Raw genomic sequence first — 26,604 nt, 5'->3', positions numbered from 1 at the left:
GAATTTATTAGGAACACCAATTGATAAAATGTAGCCGTTACATTCATATTTTTTAAAAATTTGGGAAGTGACGTGATTTACCAACTCCTTCAACGAGTTTGACAGATTAATTAATTGTGCATGAACTGAATTTGCAATTTGTCGTAAAGAAAAACTTACCAAATAGAATCTAAAACTCGTCACCTCCTCCGTCACATTTTTTAAACGAAACGTTACAAATTTGAAATGAAAAGGTTTGAGAGATCTCATCTCGGTTGGAAAGAAAACGGAACATTCTTTATAACGGTATAAAAACTTCTCTCTAATAGACGTGTATGGAGAAATCAAAGAGGACAGTTTTGGAATGAGTACTAGTTTCGCTGCGTAACTTAGAAAGACGTGTTTTTATACATACGGATATGTAATAGTCCAAAGCGAACAATATCTAGTAGGCTCTAAGGTTTGATCTAATTTTTTTTATAAAAACTAACGAGACCAATTTTAAATTTTATCGAACATTTTGATAAAAAATATCGAAACCAAAATGATTAACTTGGTTCGAAGGAGGGAAATTAAGGTTGCACCAATGTTGCATGGTGCAAAAGTGAAGGGTCTATGGTCGGGAGAAATTATTCGAGGAGGTTGACACAATCAAACTGATAGTTTTGGCGGTTGACAATTTTTATTTCTCGTAATTATTATAAGACCAACAGAATTTAAGGTCTACACGCAACGATTTTAAAGAAACAAGTGTATTGTATCAATCTCGTTGAGTGGTACAGGTCAAGTAATGACATATTATAATAAGTGCTACAGTCAGAAATCAATGACATATTGAGTACATGCTAATTAGTTATCTATGGGTCGATGAAGTATATTTTTGTATATTTGTATGAGTTAAGTCGTTTACTAGATAATAACCTAATCGAGCTGCTAATTTTCAATATGTTAGTGCTACTTAACCCATACGATCTAAATAATTAATCTGCTAGTAATTTTTTAATCGTAAGCCTATTTATCAATTTTTATTAAATTATAAAATATTGTTCTTTTGATTTTCAACCACAACAAAGAACTCGATGATAAAAAAAAATATTAAATTTGTGGAAAATATTAAATTTGTGTCGAGCACTAAATTGTGTTGATTTAAATGATGACGAAATTGAAATTGAGTAGTTCTATGATTGTTTTGGGTACCTGTTTGAGGTGACGCAGGCTATCTATTTGTGAAGCTTAGAGTTCAGATATGTATATATTAGAGACCCTATAGGGTATCTATTTGTGATCCATGAGTACCAAACCAAAGTTGCTTTTGTGTCAGATATATGCAACTTTCACAATATTAATCAACACCTATATAACCTACGTACCGTACAACTTTGAATTATCAAATAGAGATTATTTTTAAGGTTGATATTGATTGGGAGTATCAAAAAATCTTTAGGTGAGCTGACTTACCTAGATATGCACGAACTCAACTTACAAAATGTATGAGACTACTTCCAAAATAGACTGATGCTCAACCCCATTCGCTTCGATCCTTAAGTCATCTAGGATTTTGTGAGCATACCTTCGAGATGTGTCCTCCCATCCTATTGAATTAGCGTTTTCGGGAGAGTGGATTTTCAAGAAGGGTTGAGCTTAGGCTAGTTCAACGCTCCTCAGCCATGGATTGGGCTTTGTTCTACGATGCGTTTGATAGACTCGATCCTATTCAACTTGACTTTGCTCGGCCTAAGCCTAAGTCCAATATATCGGTACTTGACGCTTCTCTAAATTGTCTAAGATGGGCTTCACCATCATGTTATTATTAGTTATATTTAAGGCTCAATACACATAACATGCATGACATCCATAGTTAAAATCATGGCATATATGGGCCATAATTTTCATGACATGAATTCCGTACGAGATAGCGAGATACTCTGCTAGATCATGGGTTAAGCGAGTTGGACCATGTGTAAATGGGCTGGGCCGTGGCTGTTGGGCTTCGTGGGCTAACCCTTAGGCAGGCTTGGTCCAAGCCTACAATTGCTTTCGGTTATGAGGCCCAATATCGAGTGGTTGGGCCTGGTGGTTCTCTCTCCTTTTTTCCTATACAAGATGTGTACGATGATTCTTTGACTCGATCAATAAAGTCAAATCGATAGTAATTTAATGATTTTTACAAAAAATTAAATAATATTTTTAATTAAAAATATATTTTACGTATTTAAAATTCATTCAAATATTATAAAATATTTAACTTATTTGAATTCATATTAAATTTCCTCGAAAATGTTACCAAAATCATGGTGATAGTGAAAGAGTCGAAGATAACTTGAACAATATACTTTCCATGCAATTTCCTTTTATAAATAATAAATTTTTAAAGTTGAATTTTACGAAGTCAATATCGTCATGAACAACAAAACACGGACTAAATCATTTCAATAATTTAAAATTGTTGTTTTGATTTTTAATGGTAATTTCTTCGGATTAATATTTCTAGGCTAAATAGATAATTAGTCAATAATGTTTTTTTAGATTTAAAAAATGGAGTCTTATAAACTAATTAATAATTTGTTAATACCAATATAATTAGTTAAAATTGTTTATGTGTAAAAGAATAATTGTGATTGAATAAGAAGATTTTAAAAAAATATGTTAAAATTTTAAGGTATAATTATAATAATAAATATATAATTTTTTATTTTTTATTTTATTAGTGGCTCGTATAGATGGTAGGATAAATAGAAGTTCACACGTATACTTGTACATCAAAACACAACCTAACTCAAATTTGAACACGAAAACTTTATAGTTCTTCTTCAGAATCTATTCGTCTCACTTGTAATTGCACCAAATTGCAATGTACGATTTTTAAGGGACCCGCACGTACGATTTTTAAGGGATTCAACCGAAAGACCGGCCAGTGCCCGCCCACCCGATCGATCCAAAGCTGCATTCAATTGATCTCCAAAACAGCAATGTTTTGGTCATTAGGTTCTCTCCAAAGCCGCGTAACGTTGTGGGAAATTTTATTTCTTGCGTGTGAAGGTTTTATTTGACAATGAAAATGAAGTATTAAAATATGTTTATAAATATATTTGCCTTCGAAAATTGAAACCCAACAGCCATAATCAAAGATCCAATTGTTTGTTGTATTCAAGAGAGGCATGAAGAAACTTCCCATATTCTTTTTTATGCTTCTTTCAATCATTATTACACTAAGTTTCTTCCTCTTCTTCTATGAGAGTTCGAACCATCGAAACACCGTCCTTCAACTGTACGAAATCATTCGGGTAGTGAAATCGAGTCGTGGGTCGGCGTTTCTTGCATTTAACGCCATCATGTTCATCCTCTTTGGCGAGAAGTTTAAGCAGTCACCGAGTGAAGAAAAGGAGATAGGAGAACAGGTAGAGAGCTATAAAGATCATGATAGACGTGACGATGAACTGATCACTCATCATATTTATGTTTATGATAGTTGCGATGAAGACGGTGATAAAAGGTTTCAAGATGATTTAGAGAAGAAAGCTCAAGAGTTTATTGAGACGATGTACTCTTTTTGGAGGGAAGAATTGGTTTGTGACAGATTTCTCAAGGTTCATTGATCATTAATGTTAAGATTTGATATTGTGTTCTTATTTGTTTTTCTCACCAACACAAATGAAAAAAATAAAAATAAAAAAGTTGATAATTAAAACATGAATTTGATTATTATGGTCGTATTATAATCTTATTTTTCAATTCGAGCATAACTCAAGTTATTATTGATTTTTTTTTTTAAAATGTCACTTCCTCTCATTAATTTTAATACATTATTAAATATTAGAAAATTTCATATACGATAAGTAGATTCATAATTTTTTTTTTTTTGTTGAGATATAGTTTAATATTAATTTGTTCAATAGAAGATATGACTAAAATATTTTATATTAAAACAATTTATTTTTTATTTTTTAGAAGAGACAACATTGTGAATATTCTTTAAATTTATGGAAATGTTGAGAGAGACAAATTCAGCTAATTAGATATTGCAACGTCATCGTGACATTTCATTTATTTTTAATTTATCCCATATTATTATTATTATTATTATTATTATTATTATTATTATTGATCNCAATTCATCATGGAGATTAATTTTCTCAAGTATATCCATAGATTCTATCTAGATATCTTTATCTCCTCGATTCTTCTCAATCCAGATTCTATCTAGATATCTTTATCTCCTCGATTCTCAATACANAATATTTTTGTGTTTTATTTTTAATGATTATGAGTGGTCTCCAGGAAATTATAAAAATCTTGGAATTTATTTAAAATTTAAAGATAAGCTCCTCTTTCAATAATTTAGAAAATCTTTTTTTTTTTTTTTTTTTTTTTTTTTTTTTTTTTNTTATCTCCTCGATTCTCAATACACAGTCTAGCTAAATTCCTCCAAGAGGGAGATCAAAGGGCGCACATATGTAATACGAGCTTGTGGGAGCCAATTTTTTGGGCCCATTATATAAACAAGTTGAGATGGAGGGATTGCATAAAGAGCACCATCCTCCATTCAACATTTCCTCAAGAAATATAAAATTTTCCTGAAACATGAATTGCAATATGAAATGAATGGAAAGTTTGTAAGAATTATGTAAAGGAGTTATTCCCTTCACCTTAAAAACTGTCTACTGTAGCCCATCCTTTCTTCTCCAATTCCAATCTCAANTTCCATTTAAAATCTTGATTTTTAGAGGATTTTTATTATTATAAATCAAACTTTAAAAACGGAGGGTTTTTATTTAGAAACTTCATTCTTTGAAAGGAGGCAATTTTGAAAAGTTGGAGGGTCCTTACTTAAAAGAAATATATATAATTTTGGGCATTTGTTCTATTTCAAAATTTATTTTCAAAATTCAATTTTTAAAATTTTTTAAAGGTTCTTATTTCAAAAATCCAATTTTTGAATATTTTATTTCAAAAACTCACTTAAATTCAATTTGAATAAATTGGAGGGTTACAAACAAACTTTAATTTTTGTCTTTTTAAAAAAACTAAAAAGAGAAAGGTTTAATTGGTGTGAAAATTCTGATTTCTTAAAAAGAAGGAAAACAAAATCATCCAAATTAAAGAAAAAAATAAAAAAGATAATAATAATATCACAAATAAGGGGACCCACAGTAGTGTCTTGCCTATCTTATCACAAATGAAAAACAAGATATCTATCCGGATATCTTATCCACGTCGAGATCTAAGTATAAAACTAAAAAATGGTAGACAATATATACATAAATTTTATCTAGATATCTTATTCACTGAATTGTGCTTGAATTCTTCATCGAGATTACTTCTCAACTATAAAACAGGAGACAAGATATTCATAGATTCTATCTAAATATTTTATTCATTGAGTTATGCTCGAATTCATCATAGAGATAAATTTTCTCAAGTATATCCATAGATATCTTATCCACTGAGTTGTGCTCCAATTCATCATCGAGATTAATTTTCTCAACCATAAAACGATAGACAAGATATTCATAGATTCTATCTAAATATTTTATTCATTGAGTTATGCTCGAATTCATCATAGAGATAAATTTTCTCAAGTATATCCATAGATATCTTATCCACTGAGTTGTGCTCCAATTCATCATGGAGATTAATTTTCTCAAGTATATCCATAGATTCTATCTAGATATCTTTATCTCCTCGATTCTTCTCAATCCAGATTCTATCTAGATATCTTTATCTCCTCGATTCTCAATACAGATTCTATCTAGATATCTTTATCTCCTCGATTCTCAATACATTATCTCCTCGATTCTCAATACACAGTCTAGCTAAATTCCTCCAAGAGGGAGATCAAAGGGCGCACATATGTAATACGAGCTTGTGGGAGCCAATTTTTTGGGCCCATTATATAAACAAGTTGAGATGGAGGGATTGCATAAAGAGCACCATCCTCCATTCAACATTTCCTCAAGAAATATAAAATTTTCCTGAAACATGAATTGCAATATGAAATGAATGGAAAGTTTGTAAGAATTATGTAAAGGAGTTATTCCCTTCACCTTAAAAACTGTCTACTGTAGCCCATCCTTTCTTCTCCAATTCCAATCTCAAAGCCTGAAATTATTACGCATACCCATAAATCAGTGGATTAGCAAACGCTTGTTTTAGATCCCAGAGTTACAAAAACAAACAAAAGATGGAACATTTTTGTTGCCGGGGATTCACTCACCTTGATCCTCTTTCTGTTGATATCGAAATCGAAGTTCCCGATTCGGGATGCTGATCGGTATTCTACTATCGACTTTTTGCCTGGTGGAAACCAAAACTCGACGTCGTCCACAAACTAATTTGTTCAAAGAAGTTGGTCATTTTCAGTAAGTGCCAAAAGGTTGTCTATACTTCAGATGAGTTTAAAACTTAAACATACCCCTATTATGGGAGTTTCGTATTCCACTAATAAATAGTCATCTTTCTGCTCTACGATCTTCGGCGTAAACTTATCGGGTTTCGTTGATTTTATCTGCAATGAAACAGAGGATTTCATATACTGTTACTAATCGATTTGCATTTTCGTTACAGAAAAATAAGCCGAAATATTAAAGATGGAAGGAGAGATTCTTGGTTTTTACCACTTGGATCAGTTCCTGCATTGCCACTTCTCTGCTAACAGGGTTTTTCTTGCCTCTTCCTTCTTCTGGATTGTAGCACCTACCAAAATTAAAAAGTTAAAAAAAAATTGATAATCACAACACGAGATGATCCTCGATTATAGAATCAAAACCACAAGATTGCATCTCATCAATCTAGAACTATTAAGATATCAACAGAATCTAGTCCATAAATTCCCGATCACATCGTTCAATGTTCGTCATTAGGCTTCGCCTGAGATTGTATCTAACAACAGTATCAGAAGCACAGTACCTTTCAAACATATCAAAATATAATAATAAAAACGTGTATCATCATATCACTATTGATCACATCCAATTTTTCTTATTATTCATAAAAAGGCATGAGTTTTGGGTTCCAAAAAGAAGCGAATTCTAATTCCTTGCATGTGAAAACTGAAAGTGGCGCCGTCCTATAGAATATGGACTACAAAGGTCTAATATGTTGTGCTCAATTTTGGCTTTGCTTTAGTATGGTTTGGCCAATATATCCATCATATGACAATAGACTGCCTGGTCCTATCAAGATCCATTTTTAAATTATCACATTTTAAATGCATCACTTTAAGAAAAAGTTTGATGCAGACATATGGTGTCCATTATCTAAAATAGAGTCAAACTTGTACTACACTATCAACCACCAAGTAGTTTATTCACTTTTTGGTGGAAGTAAGAAAACGTGTTCTACGGATGAGAAAATTCGTTAACTTACTGTGCAAATTTTGATTTTGTAGTTGAAATTGATTTTTTCAGTTTACATTACATGATTAAAATGAAACAAACAATGAGAAAATTGACACTGTAGCTGGTCTCAAACAGCATAACATATGATTACATGTGATGAACAGTGTTAATGTATTTTACCCAATCAATAAAAATGATAACAACAAAAGGGTCAATATCTCTTAATTGGAAGAAGTGTTTTCAAAACTTGAATGAAACTTAAAGAACAGTATTTAAGTGGGAAGATGGAGTTACCATGGTGGAGCATAATGGGTGAGATCGCTGACATTTTCTGCAGTAGAGATGCAGTTTCTAGTTGCTGGACACAGGGCCAAACTTGGTTGGCCTTTCTGCACACCAAGATATTCAGGCTTTTTCCCACTGCATCAAACACAGATTACATTGCTCAAACAAAACTCTTATCCCTGGTTAAAACTAGAGCCAAATTCCCAAAATCTACTTCCCCTTTTTTTTCAAATACTTAACTTCCACCTATGTTCTTCTTAATTTAGTTACCTACTTTTCAAAAACGTTTGCCAAATTTTGAAATTTAAAAGTAGTTTTTGAAATTTAGCATAGAATTCAATTGTTTTTTGTGGAAGAAATGAGCTGAGGAAACAATCTTAATTATAAAAACAAAATCATGATCGAAGAGGGTCTTAGGTTTTGGTTTAGAAGATAACTTTAGTCTTCCTACTTTTATGTTTGTGTGAAACTAGAACATATACTCTCAAAATTTATAGTTTGGTCTCAATAATTTAGTGTATTAGGCTCAAAAGTCTGGTATTGAAGATTGGCACAACAGTGATGTGGGCTCGACGGGTACTGTAGTGACCAATGTAAGTAAAATTAGCAAATTGAAAGTTTCAAGAGTATGAAATGGACAGTAAACGCGTATAATTTGAACAAATCTTCTAATGTTGCAAAGAGAAGGGCGATTAATTGAAAAAGAAACATGAATGAACAAATTGATAAATTAACACCACAATGTTAGATAATATGAGGTTTCAAAGCCACAAACAAAGTTAGCACAAATCATTAAGCTTCAATTACAGAAGCAACAGAAACAAATTTCAGCAATTCGTCCGATTAAAAAGATGGCCGCTCGAATTATGATTACTCAAAAGGGAAAAAGATAATGTTGAAATGAGCAGCAATCGGAAACAGCGAGACATACCTCAAGTTAAAAATCGCTCCAATGATAGCTAACTCACTGCTCCGCAAAACTATTTCCCTACAAGACGAAAACAATTAACATTTAGAGACTCCAGTTCACATCAAAACACAGAGCGTGAGAGAGAGTACCTTCGATTGATGTTTTCAGCCGATTTGTCGCGGTTTTCCGGCTTGTGACAGAGGAGGATACGGGGGAAGGTGGAAGTGGAAACGGAGCGTGAACGAACATTTCTGTAACGATTGCAGAAACAATAAGGGCTGGAAGACGCCATTGAAGCCATTGTGAAAAGCTTGAGAGGGAAAAACTGGTTTCTCACCGTCCACCTGCTCGAAATCTGTGGGCATTCACTGTGGGATTGAATTGAATTATGGTATGAAGGGGCATTTAATATTTATAGCCCACATAATTTTTGACGCGCAGACGAACCGTCTTTCTCTTTTGACCTTGGAAAAATACAAAAACTGAGCAAAAGCGTTCCACGCCATAGAATTTAGAATGGACGCGTGTTTAAAATGCCGATTTTTCAGGGGATAAAAAAAAAAAATAGTAAATTACAATTTAGTCCTTGGAATTCTCCTATTCATTTTTTAACTCTAAATTTTACATCTAAATCTATTTGGTAACCTCTTTACTTTTTGTTTTTTGTTTCTTTTTTTTTTTAATTTTAATTATAAATAATATTTTTCCTCTCTCTAATTTTGATTTATGTCCAGTTTTAAGCCTTGTTTAGAATTTTTTATTTTTTGTTTTTTGTTTTTTAATTGAAATTAAATGAATATAAAAATAAACAAAATTCCCAAAACTAGTTTAATGATTATCATACGTAACATATCGAGTATGCTTTGAATCATACTTAAAGATTGTCATCATACCCAGAAAGATTATTGTATTCTTCTTGAAATATTGTCATCATACCCAGAAAGATTATTGTATTCTTCTTGAAATATAATACTCTTTTTTGAATTCGTGAACTTATCACTTCTTTGGAGAAAATTTCAAAGATTATCTCCATGATTGCAAATGAATCACAAATGTTTTAGTATAAGTGCACCAAGTATCAAATCTGAAACAAACTAATGCAATAAGATCCGATGTAAAGCAAAGATTTAAATATGAATAAGGAAAGAGATAGTTTTAAGCTTATTTTTGCCTACCCTTTTTCATGAACAAAGTTCAATACCATTTCAATCTTTAATCCAAATTCAGCTCATCAAACTAAGCATAATTCAATACTTCAAATGTTTTCAAGACAAAAACAAAATTAATGCAAACCTCTAAAGAAAAAAGGAAAGAATAGGAATATAATTTAAAATGTGATTAAAGTTTATTTTACTTCCTCCAAAGTCACAACTGTGTTTAAATTGTTGTGAAGGGGAAACGGAATTTATCTCAAGCAGTAGTAGTACACATCAATACATGGAGAGTAGAAAGAGTTTGACCATTAATGTAGATCACAACCACTTTTAAAAAAATTTCGGGGCCTCCACTGGAGGCTCTGGTTCCGACAATCGCTTCAATTTCTGCAAAATATTTTTCAAACATATTGTGAGCCGCCAATGAACCCAACAAAAAAAAAAAAAAAAAAAAAAAAAAAAAAAAAAAAAAAAANAAATAGAGGAAACAATTAGACAAAGAAACTCAGAAGCAGCGCATTATAGTATTATGTAATGGGTATCAGAATATGAGAATTAAGGTAATAGGCGTGGAATTAGTACTACCATGATATATTGGGGAGGATCATCCAAAGTGGAGCAACCTAGCACTACTTCTCTCCTTAGTTTTGCGGTGAGCTTATGACAAACTCGCAACTGAAAGGTGACACAATTACAGAACAAAAATCAATTAGAGGGAAAATGTAGAATAGCAAAGTAATTGGGAGTAAGCAAAAGCATACCTCGGATCGAGTAGCCCCACCAATAATGAATACAAAAACACGTTGTCCCATCTTCTTAAAGTCGAGAGTTGCTGCTTTCAAAATAGAGTCACTGTAAAAGGCAATATGCATTTTACGTATTAGGGGGAATTAATGAACTTAAAATTTAAAGCTTTTTTCTTATTAACAATGCATAACCACTTCTGAAATAAATATATATGCTAGACCTTCCGTATCCATCGTCAGAAATACTGGATCGTGCCCAATTTGCTGTTCGTCTTGATCTCATTGATTTTGGACCACCAGCCGATTGACTTGTCTGGCTAGTTGCACTCTGAGTACTACCTCTCGGGACAGCAGGTTTAGCGGTCGATGGAGAAGGTTCGTTCATACATGAATATTCATTTTTTGATAATTCACCTTTGCACAAATTTTCTACAAGTTCCTGAAGAATAATAAAAACGTCTATTAAGTATTTAACCATCGTAGTTTTGCACACGTCTGAGACGAAATAATACAAGCAACCAAGTAATAATAACGGGAAGTTAAATAAGAAAAGATTCTTATAGCAGACCTCTATCATGGGGTAAAATCGAAATAGTTGCCATGTTTCTTCTTCACCAGTGCGGTCTTTTCTTGTTGCTTGTTTAGTCTGTGATCATAGACAAGAGTTAGATCGTAGGAATGCTCTCACCAGCTTTGCTCTAAATTTCGGTATTTCAACTTGAATAATATCTGGCATTTAACTTATGGCTTACTTTCTGTGCATTAAATTTTAAGGAGAAACTATGAGCTGATGTTGCCTTTTTAGAATCCGACCCCGCCAGCAACCGCATGTTCTTCACTACCGTCATATCTTCAGCTGTCAACTTAGCCAACTAATTTAAAATTGAAATGATTAGTAAATGCAGTTATTCTTAGATATACACAAATAACTACTGCTAAAAAATTTGCCAATCTTTAAAATAGATAAAAAAACACAAGGAGAAGATTCGAGTGAGAAAACTAAAATGGGGGAAATCATTTATAAGAAGGAGAAATGTTAAGCATTCTATGGATAAAAATCCAATCATAGACAAAAATAAATTCCTTTCTTCCGTTACCTGCATTATCTTTGCAGCTTTGTCGTCCTCAAACTTTTCAGGATAGACAGACGCATAAATCATCAACAAACGTAATTTATTTTCTGGACTTGCATTCTGCATAGGAAAAGAGAAGTTGAAGAATGGTTATTGACAATTAACTGAGCTTTTTCAAACATTCACTCCTTTTAGCATGTGACCTGATTTGTCCTTAAGAAGTTAATAACATCCTTAGCTCCCGCATCTCCAAAAACCAAATCCTGCTCCAATTGTCCAAGCTCTCGAAGTCCCATTTCTCTAATCAGTGTATTTATTTTTCCAGCAATCTATATCAAATGATAAAAAAGATAATGGTCAAATGCGGAAAATGACCCTAATCAAACCCAAGCATGACATCTTCTCAACTTCATTAATATTTCAGCCCAACAGTTGACAGATGTAATAACTTACAAAACTGAATTTCCAGAGCATGAAAAAGGGGGACAAGCTAATCACATATAAGATTAGTTCTCAAAGTGGAAGCAACATAACCTCATCCAACATGAGAAACAAACCTCAACATGAAGAGTAATCTTTTCCACTTGTTCTGTGTATTGTGGTAAAGCTTGAACCATTTTCTGTAAATCTCGTGTAGAAATTTCACCACCATCTCTGCAAAGAGCAACTTCAACATTTAAGAGCTAGTAATATGAAAAACGGGAAATAATGGTTTTCAATTTAGAAACAGTAAAAGTAGTGTCAAATTGATGACAGCTTAGAGAACCAAAATCCATGACAAACTTATATTTTGTTTTAAATGAAAAAATGAAATCTGAAAAGTCAATATAAACAGCTCAGAAACGAACCTTGCAGTTTGATGAATTTGCGCAGCTTTGTTTTTAGATGCAAAAGTGGTCATCTTCTCATGTAAACGTTCACTAGCCTGTTATATCAGTTGGTGAAAAGAGAAAATGAACCAACAGATCATGTGATATGGAAAAATCTCAATGGATAGGACATACATCTGCAATATGTGCATGTCGAAGCTCAAGCCAAACTGGATCAGTGTCTTCCAAAAGGGCCTCTCGTTTATCAGGATCACCTCCTGTCTTACTGGATACCTATGAGCACAATTGTGTATAATTTATATTTGGAAAAAAAAAAAAGGAAAAACGCCGGGAAATTGAGCAAGAAAATGATGTCGGCACATCCATAATGAGGCTCATACCTCATATATGTACTTATTTCCTTCCATTTCTAACAAATCCCGACACATAGCATCATAAGTCCACTCATGGATAACAGGGGCAATCTATAGTTTGAGTTCAAAACATTAAATAAACAAACCAGACAAAAATTACATCATCACTGAAACAGAAAATTAAAGTAACCTGATCAATGGATCTATCCAAGATGAGCAGCTCACATGTTTCAGACTGAGGGTAGTTGGGAATGGTAGATTTATACTTGGAAATACAGTTCCATACGGCAGCAGCAAGTTTTGTGGGTACTAATTCACGAAGTGATGCTGCAGTGGGATCCTCCAAAGCCTTGGAAGCTCGATATCTCACAAATGGGAACTCCTAAAGAGAGTAAAGGATTTCGTAAGTATCAATCCTTAAACATCATATACGGAACAATTGTAGTTTGTTATCTTTGATTTTTTTGGTCCATGACAAAGTAATAATTTGGTGTAGCAAGGTGGTGATAAGGGCCTTTCATCATTAATCCCAATTTATGTTACAACAGAAATTAACTGTCTTAATATACAGCCGAATTCAGAACAAATGTTAGCTAAATGTCTGCTATAGTTTTCAAAATTTAGAAATTAAGCGGGAAGAAAACCAAATCAGAGTAAGAAAATATGAGTGCATTAAGTCACCAGGGCATGCTGCTAAATAATAGTTGGTATTTGCTGCAACAGATAATCGCTCTAATCCATGTATACTTCAAATTCAATAAAAACTCAGAACCAATCACTATAAACTTAGACACATCATCCTAAAGTGGCATACCTTTAGTGATGCAAAAACAGTAGCGATTCTAGTCGCCATTGTATTCAAGCAATTATCAAATCTACGAGAATTTTCAGATTCAACAAAAAGATCATCCAATGCCCTATCGTGATCAGTGATAAAGGCCTGCATAAAGGTCATTGTCAGTTCACTGTTCGTTGTAAATCGAAAAGTGAAGTTTACTTTGGACATGGAAGATGTTAAAGCATCACATAATATCTTTAATACTTGCAAGTAAATTTCATTGCCCGACTGTAATTGGCAAGCTAGAGAAACAAAAGGTATCTATTCTACGCTTGTCTATGGAAGATTTTTTTAGTTTTCTGACTTCAAATGAGTAGTCCCAGTGGTTAGATAAAGCAGCCAGGTCAAGATATTAAAAGTATGATAATAACATAGGAATTGTAATTCATCTCTACATAACAGTCTAAATTTCCAGTCAAACTTTCTAGTCTAATTTTTCACTATCTGACTAAACCTGTAGCTCGAAATGATGCTTGTTCGTCAAGTTTGTGTGAGACTAATATGATCATGCTCTAATACTTTAGACTTGGTGATGGTTGGTTTTAAGATTTCAAGCGTTAATACTAAACTCTCAAAAATGTCTATTTTTGTACTCCCTTTATAAAAGCTTTTTTTAGTGTCTCTTCGCTTATGTGTGAATTTCTTCAGCTGGTGGTCCTTAGCTGAAGGACACAAACATTGTCCGAACCAGATATGCAAGCACAAAAGAAAATTGTCCCCTTTTCTTCCATTCCATAAATTGGGATAGCGATGAATAAATTTGATGATCTGGAAGGAGACATTACTTGCTCCTTCGTGTCCGAAACTTGCGGTGAACATAAAGGACTAAAACTATAGTGCCAAAATTTACGTTCCAGATAATTCTCGCCGAGTCCACACAAGCGTCTAATAAATTCACAAATCATGCATGCTTTATGTTAAACGTCTACTAAAAGCAATGGGAGAGAATTCCAACTACAGTACACTTACAGGATAAGAAGATAGCGTCAGAAGAAAGAAATACGAACGGATCAAGTACCTGGCTATCAATGGGAAAGTATTCGAGGTTCATCTAGAGGAAACAAAAGAAAGGATAAATGAGATGAGGGAAAGAAAGACTGGTGGTAGATATCATATATCTCAAAAGAAGCCTTTCAAGAGTGAAATGAAGATACCAACCTCGCGCAATGCACCTATTCGGGGTAAGACACTTGTATCACACTTAATGTGATTAACAAATTCTCTTGGAACGGGTGAACTGAAAAACACAAATGCCCTGAAACACGAAGCAAAAAATGAAAAGAAAAAGAAAAGCATTAGAAACGAATCAAATTAATAATTGAAAACTGTAGGGGAAAACTAAACCATCTTACATACTTCTTGTATAAAGGTTCCCTTCCAGACATGTCAGACAAGAACATGACAACACTGCATGCTAGAAAAAGATACGGTTAAAAGGAGTTCAGAGTTCATAGCATACATAAAGTAAATTGGAAAACGGTTCAACATCATATCCTATTGAAAGATAGTTCGATGGTAAAATGATCCAGGAAATAAGTGTGACAGAAATGCACACCATGCATTTACAGAACGCAGAATCTGACTACCAAAGAAGCAAAAAGACTTTGATTCGGAACCACACAAAGTTTTACCACCTTGTTAATCATTGAATGCCCAAGGAGTTGAACAATCACAAAATGTACGAACCAAATAAAAAAAGAAAAAAAAAATCTTACTTCTCTTTGGATGGCTGGATAAAATAAATAGCATCCAGCGATGGCAATGGTTGCCTTCTTCTGAAAAGGTCTTCCACAACTGCAGTAAAAGAAGAATCTATTGTGAACCAACATAAACAGAGATAACGGCTTAAGGTACAAAGTAGATCAAGATTTCTGCATGACTATTGATATTCGTGAAGCAACTAACTTGCTGTATTTTGAAAATTTCAATATTTTCCTGGCAGACGACGAACAGAAATTAGGATGGATGTAGAACAACGATTACAAAATAACGAAACGCACCACATACCCGAAAAGTTAAATGACTATATTTCAGATAGAAGCTACGGTAAGGAAATGAATGGCAAAGTGTAAAAATGACACAAACAAAAACATAATGGGAAAGGCAAATTGAACGTACGTGAAACCCCTTGGTCTGTGATATCCGCCATTTTACAAGAGTGAGACATTACTTTTACAGTCACTTTATCCATGATTAGTACCTGCATATAAGTTAATGAAGGATCATTGAAGAAGGAACAAGAAAAGGAGGAGACATTTTATAAATCAAGTGGCTCTACGCTCTAGAGCTATAAAAGTTCCATCGCACATATAAAATGACGAATACAATTTAAAGAACATACCCTCCATGGTTTTGAATTCTCCGTATTGGCTGCTCCAAGCATTTCGAACAATAATCCTGAGAAAAATTCAATGTATGTCATAAGAATGCACTTGATCGAGGACAAGCATTCACGTAACACTATCAGAAACTCAGATTCTTCAATGCCTCTCTCAATGAAAAATCTGTACAACCAAACTCCAGTATTCAAAATTATAAGATTCTCCGCGTCTCTTAAACTCCAAAACAAACTCAATCAAATACCAATAGAATTCAAATGAGAAATTCAGCAATTTCAAATGAACAACTTATCGACTAATAAAAAGATTCAATTTGTGTAGAACACAAACTAGTGCAATGACTCCAAACTCGAAGTATTCAGAATTCTTCTCGTCTCTTAATTCCAAAAAAAAACGCAGTCAAACACCATAGTACACAAATGAATAATTCAATCAGTTCAAATGGACAGCTTATTCTCTGCAAAGACTCCAAACTTCAAGTTTCCAAAATTGTAAGATTCTCCGCGTCTCATAATTCCAAAACAAACGAAATCAAACACTGATAGAATACAGATGAGGAATTGAATCAGCTCATAATGGCAATTATTGAGTTAGACAAATTCGTGCAAAGACTCCGAACTCTAGTATACAAAGATAGATCTCCGCATCTCTAACTCCAAAACAAATGCAATAAAACACTAATACAATACAAATTAGCAATTCAATTAGTTCAAATGGAAACTTATCGACTGATGAGGACGAAAGAATTAGAAAACAAAAGGCATTGTTAACGCTAAGAGCTAAAATTTCCATTCCGCCATTGTCTTAGCTCCAGAATGACCGTAACAAGAGAAGAATAGCAAAGAAGAAAAGCTTACGATCACGACTGGTTTGACGGAAGTTCTTGTACTCATTAGTTCCGCCAACGGAGGACGAATCGGAATCCGAGAACGACATTGTTCAGCAGCAAAACAACGATATGAGAAATGATTTTGCAACCACTGTACAATGAAGTTCAGATCAAACAAAACACAAAAATTTCAGAGAAGAAATGAGAGAGAAAGAGAGAGAAATTTGTCATTTGTGTTTCAGAAAAAATGGAGAAATGAAAGGGAAGGGAAGGTCGTTATATTCGGAAGCGGAATGCAAGTGAAGCCGGGAACTTCGGTATCGCTTTTCATGGACCAACCAAATAATTTCTTTTTCTCTAAATTTATCGTTTAAATCCTTTTATTTTGGAACTTTTTTTTTAATATTCTTATTATTATTATTATTATTATTAAAATATAACTATTTTTTAAAAATTATTTATTTTAATTACGTGGTTTGAGTTTGTCTAGCTATACCATCATCCAACATTTTCAGTAATTATTGTAATTAAATTTTGCACTCATAATTTAATTTTGTTTACTAAATAAAATTGGGTGATATATTATAAATAGTACTTATGTGAAATAGAAAAGCCAATCAAGTGAACATGATCCCTCAAAATTAGAAAAGAAAGTTAAAAAAAAAAAAACATGTAGTAAAAAAGAAATATATATTCGGTTCTTGTCATTAATTTGATTTTTTATCGTAATTATGACATACTAGTCTTAGGGCGTAAAAGTTGATCGTTGAATTGGTTATAATCAAGCTTAATTTCCCTAAAAAATTCAACTCTTACACCTTTGGTAAGTGATCTTCATAAATTCAAACCTCAATATAAAAAGTTATTCATCTTTCTAACTAGCTCTTGATTGGAATTATCTGTAAAATTAACTTTATTTGTTAAAGTTTGCAAGTATTCTAACTTTGCAAATCCAACGTTATTGGCTCTTATCAAAATAATATGGTATTACTCAATTCATTGTATTAAAATTTATCGTGATTTACAATACTACTGCAAAAATTATGAAACAATACATAGTAAAATGACATCCTTCTGAATTTAAAATATCTCCGATCTTCAATTTCACGTTGAATTGATGAATGACAACAAAAGAAAATGGTCTTTCTTCGTTGGTTTGATAAGGCAACAATAGTCCAAATAGTATCGACCGTGTGAGCGTTCTTGTTGGAATCAACTTGTTATTCTCATTTGTGAGGACCGTCATTTCACCCCTTTCTATTATGCACTATATTGGACTAACCCAACTTCTTAGCTCAATCTTAAGTTGATTTTAAGCATGTTAAACGAAGGGTTGACTTTTTTATATTTTAGTTATGGTTGATCATGTGACTTTCCTGTGCTCGAGAAAATTTAGAATAAAGAAAAAAGAAATTCATGAGCGATGTTAGTTGAGATAATTAATGGTAAGATTTCATTTGTTCCTAGAAAAAATTTATTATGAAATCTTAACTTGCCGTCTTGACTACTTGTATTTACAAGTGCTGAAATAAAGTTTCAACAAATTAACGGTTTCAATGTTGAGCATTCTTCTGTATCCTTGAAGTACCTAATAACTCTCACTCGTGAGAGTGATTTGGCTCAAAATTATGTATCTATTATTGTAAATCGGATAAAACATTCTTCTGTATCCTTGAAGTACCTAATAACTCTCACTCGTGAGAGTGATTTGGCTCAAAATTATGTATCTATTATTGTAAATCGGATAAAACATTCTTCTGTATCCTTGAAGTACCTAATAACTCTCACTCGTGAGAGTGATTTGGCTCAAAATTATGTATCTATTATTGTAAATCGGATAAAACATTCTTCTGTATCCTTGAAGTACCTAATAACTCTCACTCGTGAGAGTGATTTGGCTCAAAATTATGTATCTATTATTGTAAATCGGATAAAAAAAAAAAAAGTGCAAATTAGATACAGTGAGGTATCCGTTGTCTATTCACTACCATGAAGGTTACAACGTTGCTCTCAAGAATTTGGAGGTTCAGCTCAAACAAACCAGTTAGTCCGACCTGGTTTTATTTATTTACTATTCATTTCAAACAAACCGGTTCAGATTAGCTTCCGGTACACGTGTTCTTCCCCGGACCGTTCATCAATATGCCTCATCCAACGGCTGAGTTTGCTCTTCGAGATCGAACCGTTGCCGCTGCTGGCGCCGTTCGATGATCCCGCATGGATAATACTCAACCCCTGACCCACCGGCAAACTCACCGATCTAACGACACGTATCCCCCTCGGGAGGAGCGCACAATAGCAAATCTTCTCGAAGCTTCTAATCCACGTGTTTTTACATACCAAAATTGCCCCTTTATCACTCACGTTAACGAACCTCAATACCCTAGCGAAATCCCTCCGCTTACAATCCACCACCAGAAAGTCCACTCCGACCACCGCCGCCATCGCCGCCTCCGCCTCATGAACCACAATCTCCGCCGGCGTCGAAACGCCGGCCTCCTGCAAGACCTTCACGTACTCTGATTTCGACCTCTCGTCCGCCAATACGCAGACGTGCCGTCCGCCAGTGTGTCGCGCCGCAACGGAGAGGCCGATGGTGGTGACGACGGAGGAGGAGGCGGTGGAGCAAGCATGTACAATGAGTTTGGCATTCCAGCCGGCGGCCATAGCGGAAAGAAGCTCGGCGACGCCGAATTCTTTGAAATTATCGCACTGAAAACGATCAGAAAAAGAATCGGAGAAATTAGAAAGAGCAAAATCAAATCGAATCGAATAAAATCGGCGATCAGAAGGAAACTTACTGATTTAATCGTATCGATGAAAGCTTTTGAAGCGGTTTCTGGAGACCAAACGAGCTTCATTTTTGCGTGTTTCTCTGGCCTAAGGTACGAGCGGGAGAAATGAGTTTTTATGCAGAGAGGAGAGAGAGAGAGAGAGAGAGAGAACAATTGGCCGTACGAATGGACGAAGAAAGGATTTTATTTTATTTTATTTTATTTTATTTTTTCCTTTTTCATTTTTGGAAATTGTATGGAAATTTATTTCTGTTGTACGGTGCCAGTCTAGGTTCAGTTACCTAAACATTTTTTTTTCCTTATATTTATTTATTTTTGTCTGTAAATTTTCGTTCAAAAAATGCATTTAATTTCTGTAATTTACAACAAATGCGATTATGACCATTTTGACCTTTGCCCTATATAAAAGGAGTCGGTGAATTAAACTTATATTTGACATGTTCTAATTTTTTTTTAATTTTAATTCATTAAATGAAATAATTTGAGCTAATGTTTATTTTTATTAATTTTTTTAATTTATATTATACTTAATCGATAATAGTTTATATTAAATTAAATTTTATAGTTTTTAAATATAATATAAGCAAAAACTTAAATTTTTAAGCACGACTTGCCATTATTACCAATCCAAGAAATTTTTTTAAAATTTAACATCTAAAAGTATAGGTTTCAATCTTAATCAATCCACGAAAATTTCTTAACGAAAAATATTAAAATATGAATGTGATATAGAAGCTAAAATTTAATATAGGTCCATGCCCTAGGTAGCAATCACGTCAATTACCTAGAATGCTCTTATTTTTAATTAAAATAAATTGTGGAATAATTATAAAATAATCTGTTAGTATCTGTCTGAGTAAATTTGAATAATGCAATCACATGTAACATAAAACACTTCTTAGTGTGACATGAAAATCATGGCTTTAGACAACGTACACTTCTTTCTTATACTCGGGACATGTATCACTTTCGTACACACATAACCCATTAGTGTCATACCACTTTCTTAAACTCTCAGGCTCGCTGTGTACAACCCAAGGTCATCGCTAGTAGATATTGTCTGTTTTGGCTCGTTACATATTGTCATCAACCTCACAATTTTAAAACGCGTCTACTAGGTTGAGGTTTTCATACTTTTATGAGGGATGTGTGTTCCCCTCTCCAACCGATGTGGGATCTCACAATCCACCCTCCTTGAGGCCTAACGTCCTTGCTGGAACACCGCTCCGTGTCTGGCTCCGATACCAGTTGTAATAGCCTAAGCTCACTACTAGCAATTGTTGTTCGTTTTGGCTCGTTACATGTTGTCATCAGCCACACGGTTTTAAAATGCGTCTACTAGAGAGAGGTTTTCATACTTTTATAAGAAATGTGTGTTCCCTTCTCCAACCAATGTGAGATCTTACACGTGTGTACACACTTCTTTCATATGTAAACGATATAACTTTCATATGCACGAACCCTACCCTTAATTTACAAAAGCCTTATTTTTATGCAATGACTCTAATCGGTACGTTTGTGGAACTCATACCCCGACAATTTGACATTTTCTCTTTAATTTGGTTTCTGATTAGATTTGACCTTATTGTCCAATTTCACCCGTAATAATTTATATTATAAAAAAATTAAAACTAATACATTAATGGTTAAATTAGGTTGAGTAGTAAATGGATGCCACATCGGGTAGACATTAAGAATAACATCTTTATCATATAGAACAAGTCATTTAATAAAAATAGCTTAATTTATTTTTATTGGTTATTAAATCTGATTTGACATCAATCTAAATAATATCGATTCTTCGTGTTCAACCAACATCTTCAACAATGGCAAGATAAGATCAATATATTAAATATATTTAATACTTAAATCATTAACCGTGCGTTGAATATTCAAACACGTACAGTACTCGTTAATTAGTTGGTACGACATGTAGCTTCAAAACGGTACGGTACTTGAATTAAAACAATGACTTTAGGGCCAAGACAAATTTAGAAATATTTTAGTTGGGTTCTTTTTCCATTTTTTTTACATAAATTAATTTAAACTGATTTATTATGGATTGAGTGTTGATTAATATAATTATTAGTTAAAAGTTTATTGAAAAATAACAATTTCAAATATATTAATAATAAACGAGAAATTTTGAAAGTCAACTTTTAAATCTCTAACTAAAATATTAAGTTTTAATATATATATATATACATATATATTAGTCTTTTTCAATTTTAAAATTGATCAACATTATCGTGGGCCACGTCAAAAGAAAATTTGTTACGAAGAGTTCAGTTTTTTCAAGCAAATATATCATAATTACATTTATTGATTTATTCAACACATATATTTACTATTGTAACAATTAATTACTTATTTGTATTATATATTATAAAATTACCGTTCGTTGACCTAATTATCGATAAAAGTCATAAATAATAAGCATTCAAATCATATCTTGTATCGAAGATTTAATATTCTATAAAAATAATATTATTATTAAATATAGTGGAGTCGATCGTTTATAAGTTTATGAGAATAATTGAGATGTACTCGAAAATTGGTTTTACTATACTCACAAATATAACATAGTTTTTAAATTGATTATCAAATAATTAACGAAAAAATGATTTAAGGCTTTGTAAATACATCTTTCTAACACTTATATTTAAATTAATCAAAATTAAACATCTAACCATTAATTTGCATTGATTTACTTTTAAATAATTAATTGTTATTAATTTGTTTATTTATATTAACATAATTTGAAGCAATTAGATTTTAGTTTATTACTGAATTTTTATAAATAATATATCTTATATTATCAAACAGAGTAATTAATAATAAATGTTTACTAAAAAATCAACATTACTAATAATTTTGTTGTAGTTTTAGAAAAATAAAGAAAAATCATTTTTTTAAAAATTAAAAATTAATATATATATATATATATATATGAAAAATAGAAGAAAAAAATTAAAAAATTAACTTCTAAAATTGGATTAGATTTTGGTAGGGAGCAACACGTCAACTTCATCATTCAATTTATTTTAATTAATATTTTTCTATAATCAAATTTATTTTTATAATACTATCAAGTTATTTAAATTAACATTATCATAATAATTAATATTGACAATAACAGCTCAACAATAATAATATGCAATAGTCAATATACACTCATATTTACAGATAATTATATGTTATATTAAAATAATTATGTTGTAATTTTTTTAAAATATATTTTTATAGAAAAAGGTAGAAAAATAATTATAGTTTATTATTTTATGTTTTTTTTTTTTCAAGAAAAAATTAAATTAGATTGATTGTATTTATATATATAAAGATAGATTAAAAATATAAAACAAAAATAATTTAGTTAAGCAATATAGAAATTTTAAAATAGTAACAAATAATTGCATAGCTCAATGTTTTATTTATTTTGTTTATTTTTTAGAAATATGGTGTGGCTAAAAATTAAAATAGATATGTGGCTAATTAAGACTTGGGCATCAATAATCTAATTAATTTTGTTTATCAATAATATTTTATATTATTTATAAAATAAATATGTATAGTATAATTGATGTTTAACATCCCATCATATTAAATTTAAATATCACAAAGTCAACTATATAAAGAGTTTGGATTTGTATTTAAAAAAAAATTATAATTAAATTGAGTTGAGAAATATCATAAACAAAAATAAATTAATTTTTGTGAGTTCAATTGAATTTTTGGCCGTTTTCAATTGATTTATATGGTTGATGTTAATTTAATTGAGAATATTTATTTTCTTAATCGGAAATCCAACTACCAAAAATTAATTAATGAAAAAAAAAAATTAGGATAAGTTTTTGCACCTAACTAGTCGACATTTTTAAGAAATGTTGTTCGATAAAAACAACATTAAATTATACTGAGTAGTTTATATGATCGTGAGAACGTAACTAACTCGGACTTCTCAACCCAAACCATAAAGGTTGAGTTGGGTTAGATTTCGATTATGATGCTTTAATTATTTGAATGATGTTCGATGAAAAACAACATTAAATTATACTAAGTAGTTTATATGACCGTGAGAACCTAACTAACTCAGACTTCTCAACCCAAACCATAAATGTTGAGTTGGGTTAGATTTCGATTATGATGCTTTAATTATTTGAACGATGTTCGATGAAAAACAACATTAAATTATACGAGTAGTTTATATGACCGTGAGAACCTAACTAACTCAGACTTCTCAACTTGAACCATAAAGGTTGAGTTGGGTTAGATTTCTTTTCGATTTGGGTTGTGTTGAATTTTTGAAATTTTGAAAATTAGTGTTAGTTTTCGAGTTGACATTTATTTGTTTATGTCAACTGGACAAATTTGAAAATAGAGTTACAATTCAACCCATCCCTATTTTTTAAATTATCATGAAAATTAAATTTTTTTTTTTATAACCGATTTTAGTGATGTGTTGTGATTTGTGAATGTTTGGTGTTTGAGTTTTATGAGACTTTAATTATTAATTTAATATGTATGGTAGATAAATAAGATTTTTAAAATAATTAAAAAAAATAATCCGACAACCTAACTCAACCCGTGTACACTCTTATAGTAGATCAAACATTAACCTAAAATTTCAGATTGGTCCAAAATAATTCGATCCGTACATATCAAAACACATTAATAATGAGAATGCTACATGTATCAGTATCATAAAATTAAGTATGGGTGTAGCTTCAGCCTCTCAAGTGGAGTTAGTTACTGAGTATTTTTATGCTTAATTATGTTTAGAGGTCCATTTAACCTGTGAAGTCGATATCTTGTAGAGGGCCTATGTGATGCCCGAGTAAAGGAGTGGTACATGAATGAATTGAGACTACATCCGAACAAGAGCGATCCTAATGATAAGAAAATGAATGAACTGAGACTACATCCGAATAAAAGCGATCCTAATGATAAGAAATGTATAAATATTCATGAGATGATATGGGTGAGAACAAAACATGCTAGAAGAACTAGTGTTGGTCTGCGGGATGGTCTTCACTCTTAAGAATCAATGGGTAGGTAATGTGGCCATGTCGTAGGGGAATGTCGGGGCCATCAAATGACAAATTTGGATTCCGAATCCTAATCTAAATCTTGGACATGGAGTGTTACAGACCGGAATTACATTCTCGGACCCCAACCCTAGCCATGCCCCTCCCCGCCTTATATAGAAAAATCAAACAAATAATTAATAAATTTATATAACAACAGTGAAAATGAAAATGTAAAATACATATGTATATATTAGTATGTGAGGTCTATGGACCGGGCTGGCCCAGAGGCCCAGCCCAGATAGCACAGCAAATTTCTAAAATCAAAACCCTAAAAGCCGCCATTGATTGCAAGTGTTTCACCATAGGAGCAGGCGAACAAGGATCGGAAGCCGTCTTCTTCTCCACGAGCCGTCGCCATGGGTCGTATGCACAGTCGAGGGTTCGTCTTTACTTTCAGTGAAGAAATCTTTCTTTTAAGCTTTGTCGAAATACCTGTTTAGAAGTTTCGGATGGCTTTTCTTTATTTTGCTTATTTGCATTTGTAGTAAGGGTATTTCAGCTTCGGCACTGCCTTACAAGAGGACGCCACCGAGTTGGTTGAAGATCTCTTCTCAGGATGTGAGAATTCCTCTCCTAACTTCTGTAAATTGATTTTTTTGGTTTGATCTTTGAACATTCTAATTGGTTAGAAATAGAAAACTATGGAATCGAAATGTGTGATCAAATGTAGATTCTATATAATTTCACGGTGTTAGAGCTGTTCAATCATGAGTTAATACCGAGGACGGCATTGCCAATTGAATGTGTAGACAAATAAAAGGCTTTCAATGGTTTTATGAGGATTCAGTTTTGTGATCGTTCATTTTTTAGCAGGACAATGCCCTAGGTTCTTATTCTGTGATCATGAAGATAGTTTTTGTTAAAGATTGCCTGTGTGATTGGAAAAAAGAATGGTGACATATTTTTTAGTCCCATTTGAGTGCCAAATCTGATGGTTGTTCTCTTTAATATCCAAAAGAATTATCAATTTCTTCCCTTCGATGTCATTTTAAATGGATCATTATAATTGAAGGGTGGTTAACCTTTGTACAATTTGTAGAAGTTGATGTCTTTTCTATACCATTCAGGTTGCCGAGAACATTTGCAAATTTGCGAAGAAGGGTTTGACACCATCTCAAATTGGTGTTATTCTTCGTGATTCTCACGGGATTGCTCAGGTGAAAAGTGTAACTGGGAGCAAGATTTTGCGCATATTGAAGGCTCATGGTGAGCCCCATCTACCACATCCACTGAATTTTTTCTCATTTGTACTTTCATCAGAATGATTATGTGATATTTATAACCATTTATGCTTCCTTTTCTCAGGGCTAGCTCCTGAAATCCCGGAGGATCTTTACCATCTCATCAAGAAAGCTGTTTCAATCAGAAAGCATTTGGAGAGAAACAGGAAGGACAAGGATTCCAAGTTCAGGTTGATTTTGGTGGAGAGCAGGATCCATCGCCTGGCCCGGTATTACAAGAAGACAAAGAAGCTCCCCCCTGTTTGGAAGTAGTAAGTAATTTTGAGGTTCAGAAGAACATGAGTTATTTACTGTTTTCACTTTTGCATGGAAATGTTGCTTCATAGGTTAGATTAAGTTCATATTCTCGCATGCGGCTGATCAATGGCTTTTACATTACCTGTCGAATTCGGGAAAAGGGACTGTAAAATGAGAAAAATTGCATATGAAGGATGAGAGTGAATCTCCAAACTTCTCATATTCTTTACCATTAATTAGGATGGTTCGAGGGTCTCAGATTTCAGAATTTGTTTGTTTGTAATCATTTTGCTGATGCTTATATTTCATTGCTGCATGCTAAGCTTTGTCAAAAAAAAATTTACAGTGAATCCACAACGGCCAGCACCCTGGTGGCTTAGAAGGCAGTTTGAGAAGCAAGGAGTTATTTTGGCAATATAACTTTCCTTTTAAGTTCTAAGTTCTTTATATGTTATCATCAAGTACTCACTTTGGAGGAATCATTCAAGTTTTGTTGTTACTTTAAATGCAAATTTGAATTCTGCAATGCTTTTGTCAATGACTGTTTCCTGCTAACTCTTTAAATCGATGC

At 32.6% G+C, this 26,604-nt stretch overlaps 4 protein-coding genes and 1 long non-coding RNA gene across 5 annotated transcripts; 1 reads left to right on the top strand and 4 right to left on the bottom strand.

The window, feature by feature from the left end:
- Positions 1–4,434: 4,434 nt before the first annotated feature.
- Positions 4,435–4,675, bottom strand: LOC111778227. Its single transcript, XR_002812499.1, has 2 exons — positions 4,626–4,675; positions 4,435–4,553 (listed from the first exon to the last, which is right to left on the bottom strand). It is a non-coding gene; the product is annotated as an uncharacterized LOC111778227 (long non-coding RNA).
- A 563-nt stretch (positions 4,676–5,238) lies between these two features.
- Positions 5,239–8,909, bottom strand: LOC111778226. The gene is made up of 8 exons (XM_023657924.1): positions 8,661–8,909; positions 8,533–8,589; positions 7,611–7,736; positions 6,594–6,672; positions 6,392–6,484; positions 6,194–6,307; positions 6,024–6,078; positions 5,239–5,951 (listed from the first exon to the last, which is right to left on the bottom strand). The coding sequence occupies exons 1-7, from the start codon at positions 8,810–8,812 to the stop codon at positions 6,025–6,027; spliced, it is 675 nt and encodes a 224-aa protein (XP_023513692.1). The 5' UTR covers positions 8,813–8,909; the 3' UTR covers positions 5,239–5,951; position 6,024.
- Positions 8,910–9,853: 944 nt separating this feature from the next.
- Positions 9,854–16,971, bottom strand: LOC111778999 (protein transport Sec1a-like). Its single transcript, XM_023659026.1, has 21 exons — positions 16,702–16,971; positions 15,847–15,902; positions 15,624–15,705; positions 15,221–15,299; positions 14,862–14,912; positions 14,664–14,760; positions 14,524–14,556; positions 13,482–13,607; positions 12,858–13,049; positions 12,695–12,778; positions 12,489–12,587; positions 12,333–12,409; positions 12,042–12,138; positions 11,688–11,813; positions 11,509–11,604; positions 11,164–11,283; positions 10,980–11,057; positions 10,633–10,850; positions 10,427–10,517; positions 10,251–10,340; positions 9,854–10,052 (listed from the first exon to the last, which is right to left on the bottom strand). The coding sequence occupies exons 1-21, from the start codon at positions 16,778–16,780 to the stop codon at positions 9,996–9,998; spliced, it is 2,028 nt and encodes a 675-aa protein (XP_023514794.1). The 5' UTR covers positions 16,781–16,971; the 3' UTR covers positions 9,854–9,995.
- A 1,733-nt stretch (positions 16,972–18,704) lies between these two features.
- Positions 18,705–19,609, bottom strand: LOC111779232. Its single transcript, XM_023659335.1, has 2 exons — positions 19,475–19,609; positions 18,705–19,385 (listed from the first exon to the last, which is right to left on the bottom strand). Exons 1-2 carry the CDS (start codon positions 19,532–19,534, stop codon positions 18,768–18,770), a joined length of 678 nt encoding a protein of 225 aa, XP_023515103.1. The 5' UTR covers positions 19,535–19,609; the 3' UTR covers positions 18,705–18,767.
- A 5,215-nt stretch (positions 19,610–24,824) lies between these two features.
- On the top strand, positions 24,825–26,571 carry LOC111778639 (40S ribosomal protein S13-like). Its single transcript, XM_023658573.1, has 5 exons — positions 24,825–24,934; positions 25,041–25,113; positions 25,623–25,761; positions 25,861–26,047; positions 26,380–26,571. The coding sequence occupies exons 1-5, from the start codon at positions 24,912–24,914 to the stop codon at positions 26,411–26,413; spliced, it is 456 nt and encodes a 151-aa protein (XP_023514341.1). The 5' UTR covers positions 24,825–24,911; the 3' UTR covers positions 26,414–26,571.
- The last annotated feature ends 33 nt before the right edge of the window (positions 26,572–26,604 follow it).

This window comes from Cucurbita pepo, chromosome LG17 (assembly GCF_002806865.2).
Source record: "Cucurbita pepo subsp. pepo cultivar mu-cu-16 chromosome LG17, ASM280686v2, whole genome shotgun sequence".
NCBI lineage: Eukaryota > Viridiplantae > Streptophyta > Magnoliopsida > Cucurbitales > Cucurbitaceae > Cucurbita > Cucurbita pepo.
Note: the sequence above shows the minus strand (reverse complement) of the source record. Positions and strands in the feature narration are given on the sequence as shown.

Bases quoted from the DNA above. Each gene is read 5' to 3' on its own strand.
- LOC111778999 (XM_023659026.1), bottom strand. From the start codon at position 16,780: ATGTCGTTCTCGGATTCCGATTCGTCCTCCGTTGGCGGAACTAATGAG. The intron at 11,605-11,687 runs GTCACATGCTAA...TTTCCTATGCAG, and splicing joins ACTTCTTAAGGACAAATCAG to AATGCAAGTCCAGAAAATAA. The intron at 10,341-10,426 runs GTATGCTTTTGC...GTCACCTTTCAG, and splicing joins GTGGGGCTACTCGATCCGAG to TTGCGAGTTTGTCATAAGCT.
- LOC111778226 (XM_023657924.1), bottom strand. From the start codon at position 8,812: ATGGCTTCAATGGCGTCTTCCAGCCCTTATTGTTTCTGCAATCGTTAC. The intron at 8,590-8,660 runs GTACTCTCTCTC...TTCGTCTTGTAG, and splicing joins GCTGAAAACATCAATCGAAG to GGAAATAGTTTTGCGGAGCA. The intron at 6,079-6,193 runs GTGAGTGAATCC...TAATAATTTCAG, and splicing joins TCAACAGAAAGAGGATCAAG to GCTTTGAGATTGGAATTGGA.
- LOC111779232 (XM_023659335.1), bottom strand. From the start codon at position 19,534: ATGAAGCTCGTTTGGTCTCCAGAAACCGCTTCAAAAGCTTTCATCGAT. The intron at 19,386-19,474 runs GTAAGTTTCCTT...GATCGTTTTCAG, and splicing joins TCATCGATACGATTAAATCA to TGCGATAATTTCAAAGAATT.
- LOC111778639 (XM_023658573.1), top strand. From the start codon at position 24,912: ATGGGTCGTATGCACAGTCGAGG. The intron at 25,114-25,622 runs GTGAGAATTCCT...TATACCATTCAG, and splicing joins TGAAGATCTCTTCTCAGGAT to GTTGCCGAGAACATTTGCAA. The intron at 25,762-25,860 runs GTGAGCCCCATC...TCCTTTTCTCAG, and splicing joins GCGCATATTGAAGGCTCATG to GGCTAGCTCCTGAAATCCCG.